Here is a 9041-nt window from a genome sequence, read left to right on the forward strand (position 1 = left end):
TATTGCTGGTTCGCTTTTTTCTAATTAACAGATGTAAATGAGGTGAGAATCTGTATAGTAGCTTTATTATGGAATTTGGACAAACACAAGCCCATTCATTCCATGAGCTTTTCTTGGGTGGTGGTGGTGGTGTTGTTGTTGTTTGTTGTTTTTCTGAGCACCTACTATACTCGCAAAGATGAATATGGACCAGCTGCTGACCCTGCTGGTGGTAAAGGACACGTCAAGATGCAGGCTGTGGTAAGGGCGCGGAGTCCAAGGCTGGCGTGGGTCACATGGTCAGGAGTGGAGATGGGCTCTGCAGGTCAGTCTGTGGACTGTAGGCTGTACACTCAGAGGAGGCAACAGAAGGCTAAAACAGAAAGTGATGAGCAGAGGCATAGGGGCAGCCTGGGCCACAGGGGACGGAGAGGAGCCCTGAGGAGCGCCTGCGGAGGCTTGAATGCAGGGAAAAAACAGCACAGGAGTTGTGAGATCAAGAGGTGGGGATGGTGGGAGCAGAGGTCCCCTGTGTCTCCTCCCTCACTTCCTGCACCACACCACACTAAGGATGCTCAGAGCGCTCTCAGTAGGGAATGGCTGACATTCTGACATGGTGCCTGAATGTATCAGCCACTGAGATAGGAATGGTTTCCAAGATTTTAGTCTATGATCACTGAGCCCTGTCTCCTTGGGCCGCTGGCAGAACATGAGGTTTGACTGCGTGATGGAGGAGCAGTGGCCAGGAAACCAAAGTAGACAGAGGAAGAGGTTGGCGACCAGTGGCCCTTCAAGGGCACAGCCCACAGGACCTAAGTTCCTCTCATGAGACCAGGCCTCTAAGGGCTGGGCATTTAGGGGACAACCACCGGGCTCTGGCACAGCCTGCTTTCTGGTACCTAGTCAACACACCTGAGTGCTGGTGTTATGAATGAATGAACGAATGTTCCTGTGAGCTGTTCACCCTGTAAGAGAGGAGGACAAGGGTGTATCTCTGTCTACGAGCTGCTGGAATACAAACTATAGTGGTTTCCTGGTGCCACACGACAGATCCATTACCAGGTGACAGAACTCGAGTGTGCTGGTATGGTGGCTTCTGAAGGACCCTGTAGCTTATGTCCAGCTATCCCTAGACTCCTGGGATAATAAATTTTCAGTTGGAAAAGAATAGTGTCACAGCACAGGAACTGCTGGTGGGGGACATGTGACTCTCTGCTTTGCCCACCCTTGGAAACCCAGTCCTCAGAGAATACGAGAGTTGGCCACCATCATGCTCAGCCAGGACTTGGGATGGCTGAACGAAAGCGACATTGAAATAAACAGGTTGAGAGGAATTCTAAAAATAGAAGAAAGTAGGCATCCGAATGATGGGAAAGTAAGAAAGACTTGAAGACCCAGACAGATATAGTGACTTTAATGCTGGAGTGTCCCTCCCATCACTAGGTGGCTGTGACAGCCAGAGGGTCACTGAAGGACCTGGGCCTCATTGCTGGACACCAGGCTTCCTGCCTCTCACATATTTTCCAGCCCTGATCTTAACGGTAGTCGCTGGGAAGGTGGGTTGTGGGAGATGTGATTTATAACCACCAAGGAGGTACTGTAGGCATATGAAGCGGTGGGGAGAAGGGCCTACTGAATGTGACAAATGTCTGCACAGCTGCAAGCCATCTTGGATTCCTTCTCATTCAAGCAAGGCAAATGGCTGTCATGCAAGGCACAGTAAGAAACAGGCCACCAGGGTCTGTCAGGAAAATAGATCTACCAGCTCAGTAAACGGGAGGAGAAAAGGGCCACGAAGAAGCCCAGGAGCTTTAACAGGAGAAAGTGGCCGAAGCCGGGACCCAGGGGATTGGGGTTCTCAGAACCTAGATGCCCGGAGAGGAAGTGGGCAGCAGGGGAAGCTCAGGCTTCCAGTGAGGTCCAAGGAGCACGGCGAGCCAACTGCTGAATACCGGTGCCCCGTGAAGATGTCAGTGCTGGCAGAAGCGGAGCAGCAGGCGCAGTGAGCCTTCCTGTCCCTTCCATCTTCACAGCCTCGCTGGTGGTACCGCCAGCCAAGAGGACTGAAGTTCACTGACTCCCTGTGAACAGAAGGTGTGTTTGAAGATGAGAGGAGTGAACTGAGGGACATGCAGCACAAGAGCTTCAGACCTCCAGTTCAAAGAAGGGCAGGACCACCAGCACACCAGAAGCTTCTAGAAGCTTAGGGTCCTGTTGGCATGGCCCGAACAGTAGCTTTGCTTTTCATCCACGTGAAACCTCAGCACCGTCATGGTGTGGAGATCAAGGAAGCTCATGGTCTGCTGCCCTGGAGGAGCTGCAGTCCAGAAAGCTGAGGTGCAGAAGCCAGGCTTCATAGGGCACAGGTGAACGCCAGCTTCCTCTGTGCTCCTGGATTGCCGTGCACACCCACCCGAGTGACACCACCTATGGCGGTGACCTTGGAGTGAAGTTGCTGCATGCCTTCATCTCTACTTTGTCTGCCTACCTCGTCACAGTCGAGGGACCTCATGTTTAGTTAGCTGCTATAACTTGCAGTTCATTCTGTCACTTGATAGCAGCAGCAGCAGCTGGCACTGGCTTCTCCTCTGAACCCAGGGAAACTTGTGAGAGGAAAGCACAGACCTCGGATGGTGACAGAAGGGTGACTTGGAAGAGTTAGCTGAGCAATCATATTATCAATATTAGTCAGAAAGCCCGTTCTAATCACTTTTAAGGACAAGCGATCTCCGTACTTCTGCTGCTTGTTGCCTCCGTGCCCCCTCACGTCTACCTCAGTTACTCTCCTTTCTAGGACTCCTCCCTCAGGGACAGTAGAGCTCATGAAGCCCCGGGTCCTGAGTGTCATCCTGTGGAGCACCAGTAGGGAGGAGGGGGGTGCGGCTTACATCTTAGTGCTTCCTCCTTAGCCTCCTGAGGCTGTGAACTTTCCAGTGCCTAGATTTTTACGTTTTTTTTTTTTTTTTTAAAAAAAGACCTATTTTATTTTGTTCTTTGTCTTATGTTCTTATTTGTTCTGAGTTTTATAGTGAACATGGAAATAGAAGACAGAAAATGTCTAACCATGTCCTCGGGGAGCCCTAAGAGAGGTTCCTGTCTGGGAGGGTTGGGTTTTCAGTTCGCAGCATTGCTTTGTGTGTAAAAGAGCAGCCATGAAATACATTTTCACATAAAAGTTTGAAATGTATTACAAGGTTAAAAATAATTGACAAACCAAGTCTTCCCTATTGTGTTGTAATAGGAGTTATTTACATGCCTCCATCAGGCACGTTTAAGAACTTGGGCCCTTTTCACAGACCACTTTAGGTAAACAGGATGAAAGCTGAGAGCTTAAACCACTTGGTTGTGAGAGCTGGCGTGTACACAGCAGTCCTGAAGAGCATGGCACTAGTGAAAAAACGGGCAGTGGCCCTCCAGCTGAGCGTGCCTGTGTCGCTGCTAAGGAAGCCAAGTGTGCGCTGAGAGAGTTGCCTAGCGGTGGGCACACCCTAGTCTTTTAGAATAGAGTGGTAGGCGTCATTGAGTGTTTGTCTATTGGGGCGCCATTGAGCCCGTCACTGTACACTAGCTTTGCAGTTTACCTGATACTTAACAAAATTGTTCCGTGGCTGAAAAACACGGTGGAATCCTTGACTGTGAGACTAACACCCAGGGGCTGTGGGTAGAGCACAGGATGTTTGCCCAGCCAGAGTATCTTCCCACGGTGGCTGTCTATACCATGTCTATACATAAAGTCTGTTAGCTTCCTGTATCTTTGGCGATCCCTAACAACACATGCTCACAGCACTGAGCGAGAGGAGAGCCACGACTAACCTCTCCTTAGTACTTTCCAGTCTTCTTAGAGTGACCCGTTTCAGTCTTCCTCCTCCTGAAGAAGGGACTGCCAATTTTGAGTAAGAGGCACCTCCCCACTGCGCGCAGACCACCCTCCCCTTTTCATGTGTTCCAGTTAGAACTTAGTGCCTTATTTCCTGAAAGGAAGAGAGAACTATTGGCTTTATTTGACAATTTCACATTTCAGGTCTGGGAATACACATGGGGAAATGCAGTAATGACACATTGCAGAGTTCTGAAAATCAGTTTGACACCAACCGGACTTGCCTCTGTTTTCTGTCTTCTTTGTTGAACAGGAATCCCGATGCTGAAGATAGTGTTTGCAGGCCACGAGCATCTCTCGCTGATATCCGTGCCCTTGCTCATCTACCACCCAGCTCAGATCCTCCTGGGAAGTGTGCTAGTGCCAACAATAAAGTCTTGGATGGTGTCCAGGCAGAAGGTGAGACTCCGGAAAGATCTGACCTGGATGCAGACAGACTGAAATGTTCTTCCTAGATTCAAATGATTCATACACTTACTTTTTTCTGGTATATCATATATATCCTTATTCCAACATATGTTTGACTAGTGAACTATAATAACAGGGGCATGGGGAAATGACTGAGTGGGTAAAGTACTTGGTGCTCAAGAGTGACAGTCTGAGTCAGACTGAAGCATCTACAGAAAAGGCTGGGTGTGACAGTATACTACAGCGCCAGTTCGCCGGGCCACTGGCAAGCCAGTCTACCCTCAGACACAGGAGAGACCTTGTCTCAAAAATAAAGTAGCAAGTAGCCAATCCACGGTGGCCACGCCTTTAATCTTAGCACCAGGAGGCAGAGGCAGGTGGATCTCTGAGTTTGAGACCAGCCTGGTCTACAGAGTGAGTTCTAGGACAGCCATGTCAGAGCCTCTAACTCGTCAGGAGACTGCTTCAGTTTCTTCTTCCCTCACTTTTCACCTTCTTTGGATTTTTCTCTTCCGTTCATCAGTGTGTATGTACGCTGCCCCCTCAGAATGTATACATACGAATGTTGACCAAGAAAATGAAGAAAATTAGCTGGGCCTTACGCAGTCCTCGCTACTGCTCACGAGACTGAGGCGTGGGACACCAAATTCAAGGCCATTCTGAACTACAAAAAAAGTCCAATACCAGCCTGGCAATTTAGTGAGACCTGTGTCAAAATAAATTTTTAAATAGGCTGGGGTGTGGCTTAGTGAGTATTTACCTAACATATGTGAGGCCCTAGATTCAATACCCAGTACTACAAAAGAAGACACAAGAAGAAGAAATTATTTGAAAAATCCACACATTCTTGGCAATAATACTCAGTCACAATAAACAAAAGATCAATTGAAGTGGATTTGTCTTCTAAATGTCTCAAATTTTTAAGACTTAACTGGACTAACTTAAATAAAAAATCCAGTAAAATAGGGCTGGAGAGATGGCTCAGTGGTTAAGAGCACCGACTGCTCTTTCAAAGGTCCTGAGTTCAAATCCCAGCAACCACATGGTGGCTCACAACCATCCGTAATGAGATCTGACACCCTCTTCTGGAGCATCTGAAGACAGCTACAGTGTACTTACATATAATAAATAAATCTTAAAAAAAAAAAAAATCCAGTAAAATAAACACTAAGAATATGCCCTCAGGGTAGCATGGCTATTTTGCTTTGCAAATAATACTAATAAGCCCCAAATATCCATCCCTGCAGAGCAGAAGCATGCAAAAGGGCAGGCCAGACTTAGGGAGATGACCGTCGGCTGGCCACATGTGAGCCACATGTGAGCTCACAGCTAGATCCGTTTCTAGGAACAGGATTAGTGATGTAGCCCGGCTGAATGACTGCCTGTCAGCTTTCTGTTGCTGTAATAAATACCCAAGGCTTAGAAAGAAGGAATGTTTATTTTAGCTCCTTATTTTGGAAGGTTCAGTCCATGACCTGTGGCTCTGTTGCTCTGCAACCTGTGAGAGGGTCATTGTTAGAATATATACAATAAACCCCTTCCTTTCACTGCTGGGAACAGGGGTAGGGGACCAAGGTCCTGTATTCCCCTTTGAGGGCACACGCCCAATGGCCTCACCTCCTAAAGGTTATCTGCCATCTTCCAATAGTGGTATAATACCTCTTTGGGACCTAAAGGGGACATTCTCGATGAAGCTAGTATCTATCTATCGGTGGCCTCTTCCTCCAGTGGCATACATTATCTGGTACGAGTTGACATTGTCCCTTGGTTGTGGACACTAACTAACTGTGAACTGTTTTCCTGTCTTACAGGGGGTGAAGCTGACAAGGCCAACAGTGTGACTCAGGTGGCGCTGCCTTCCTGGAGTGTGTACATACATGTACAGGCTGTACATACAGGGGTTCTGAGGCCCTGTCCTTGGCAATGTTGTTTTGATGCCTATTTTATTTTTTTACAGAAAAAAATATGATATACCTGTTTAAGTGCCTTAAAATGTTTTTGACAAGAGCGTTATTTCCAAAACACACTCTGTTGGTTACTGCCAAGGGTAGTATAGTATTTTGGACTTAATTTTTTCCCCTAAGGCAGAAAAAAAAACTTCTAGCAAGGGACAAAAGCTAACACGTTTTCTTCGTACTGCCTTTGTGCAAGACTCTAGTAGCACTATAACGTTCAAAATGAGGTCATGCCATCCAGAACCTCCCTCCTGGTGACAGTGAAAGATTCCAAAGTCTCACTCGCACACTTTGATTCACTGTGCGGTTCTTTGTTTCTAAGACTGTGACGGGGCTCTTCCTTATCAACTCAGCAGGGGATGTCGATCGCAGAGACGCTGAGACGCGTCAGGTACCTCATTCCTTGACACCGTCTTCTCTAGACAGCCCTTCCATTAGTCCCTGCACACTCCAGAAACTCTTTAGTCCCAGCACAAGAGTGTGTGGGGGCTGGGGGAGTGCAGCTTAAATGTGTTACCAGATGCTTCAAAGAAAGTCGGGATGAGTGCTGAGGTAAATCCGGACTGCCTTGGGATGTTTGCAGTCCTGCCTCAGTATGCTCCTCTCTTCTACCATTCCTCAGTTTCCCATTTCACTTGCACACTCACAACATCCCCGTGCAACACACAAATGTCACAGTCAGCTGGAGAGTCACAGACATCAACAGTGGATTGTGTTCACATTCCACGGCTGGTTCCAAGTGCATTCCTGTTACACCGTTCCAAATCGTTCCTGTTGGCAAGACACAACCTGTTACACCCTTTAATTAAGCGCACTTGAGACATCTGAGACGACTTATGAATGAGAACGTCCTTCCCTCATTTGACAGATGTTCACAACATCTCTTAAGAAATCAAATCACGTAGCCTTAGGAGCCAGAGAAAATAAACATGAGGCCACGGGCGTGAGCTAATGTTACATGTCCACACTGCTAGTCGGGTGGAAGAAGGGCTGGCCCAGAAGGGCAGGCAGGACCTTCCCACTCACCAAGCTGTCAAACAGGATGAGTCCTGGAACTGGGCATCAGCTTTCAAAAGGACTCCAGAAAAGCCTACACTGAACCCAAACAGAAACTAAGGCAGCCACCTGAACGGCGGTGGCAGCGTCTTTCCTGAGCTTCCTGCTTAGTGCTCGAGCAGCTATCACGGATCTCCCAGCAGCGGCCTTTGCTGTTGGTACTGGGGCTGTGGTCCCACAATGAATCACTCCTTCAGAATTCCCTGGGCTTTTCAGTGGTGTTGGCTCAGGTTATGGTTAGCATTGGTGTTGTAGATGATGGTAGTTTATGCCATAGTTACCGTGGTTGACACTGGTGTTGGGTGTTAGCACCAGGTCTTCTGTGTCCGTGTCTCGGGACTTCATAACTGAGCAGAGCTATAACACTGGGGTCAGGCCTGGCGGAGATCCAGCTGCACAGCCTGTGGGGACCATGCTGGGGACGAGGAGGCAGTGTATCTGGTAAGTGTGCTACCTCCATGGAGCACAAAGGTTTTCAAGTCTCGCCCCCACAGCCTTGGGGCTTTAGAGGAAGTGGACGTTGTCTGCCTGCCAGAGTTGTAGACTCAACCCTTCCATCATTTGAACACTGGTCTCCCCACCGACCGCATCTACCTCTCTGTGCACGACACTTGCAGTAGGCGTGACTGCAACAAAGTTCAACTGAAGACGCTATGGTAACATTTTCTCCTTTGCTTTAAAAATGTCTTTTGTTTTCAAACAAAACTGATATAGATCATGAGTTTTGGGAGCTTTAGTAACATGTCTGTGACTACTTCTCCTTGTACACAAATATGATAGCATATTTTTCATGGTAAGGAAAAAATAAAATCAAAATTTGCTTTAATTTCTGCTCATTAGGATTGAACTGTCAGCTTAAAATATTTCCTATGTTTCTGCACTGTCAATATCTGTTTTATATATTTGTTTGTCCAAATATACCTATAAAAAAATGCATTCGACAGTTATGTTTACTCGTTCCTACCTGGAATTTGTTTTAAATGGCTGGAACTTTAAGGAGTGGTACTGCAGTCTTTACGCATGTTACAAATGTTAAGGTTCTGTGGATTTTTAAAATTCTTCCCTGTTCTGTTTTAAACTGGCACACCTCTGGTTGACACTCAGTGTTTATGCTAAAAACCAAATTCTTTCAAAGAGATGGCTAATTAAGTGGATTATTTATAATGAATGGAAATTTAAAAAAAAAAATTCTATGATTAAACTGAGAGTACTTGACGAATCTCTGGAAATGTCGTGGCTCATTCTTACCCAATTTATGAGGCTCACACACCACTTCCCAGGGATTTCTTAGATCGACTTCAGCTCAGCGCAGCACAAAACAGACAGACATGCCAGGGTCCTTGTGTTACGCATATCCACACGGCCTCCACCACACCATGCAATAAAAACCCATTCTAATACACTGTGTGTCAGTTCAGGAGCAACAGGAAACACTTGCAGCAGGGTGGTAGGACTCCGGTGCTGGGGGCATGGCCTTCCATCCCCTCGTAGTTTTGATTGGTGGAACAGATGATGCTGCAGCAAGCCTTTCTAACCCCAGGACTTCTTTATGACACGTAGGAGGGTACCAGAGTTCTGTGTCCTCGGGTTTTCTGCTGTCTAGAACCCTCTTCCATTTGGAAGCCTAGTAGAAGTAACACCTCTCCCAGGAAGCTTTTCTGGGTTCCCAGTGAATGCCTGTCTTGTGGGAAGCCCGTGTGGTTGTCAGTTGACATTCCTGTCTCCAGCATGGCACACACATCTGTTGTTCTCCAGCTCCAGGCTCT

General features: G+C 47.4%; 1 protein-coding gene across 1 annotated transcript in view; it reads left to right on the plus strand.

Moving 5' to 3' along the window:
- Positions 1 to 8501, plus strand: part of Slc10a7 (solute carrier family 10 member 7) — a 234269-nt gene extending 225768 nt beyond the window's left edge. Inside the window, exons 11-12 of the mRNA XM_021220146.1 lie at positions 4110 to 4255; positions 6076 to 8501. Of these exons, the coding sequence (XP_021075805.1) occupies positions 4110 to 4255; positions 6076 to 6105 (176 nt within the window). The 3' untranslated portion in view covers positions 6106 to 8501. The remainder of the gene's footprint in view (positions 1 to 4109; positions 4256 to 6075) is intronic.
- Positions 8502 to 9041: the final 540 nt, after the last annotated feature.

The sequence above is a fragment of the Mus pahari genome, chromosome 20 (assembly GCF_900095145.1).
Source record: "Mus pahari chromosome 20, PAHARI_EIJ_v1.1, whole genome shotgun sequence".
In the NCBI taxonomy this organism is placed as follows: Eukaryota; Metazoa; Chordata; class Mammalia; order Rodentia; family Muridae; genus Mus; species Mus pahari.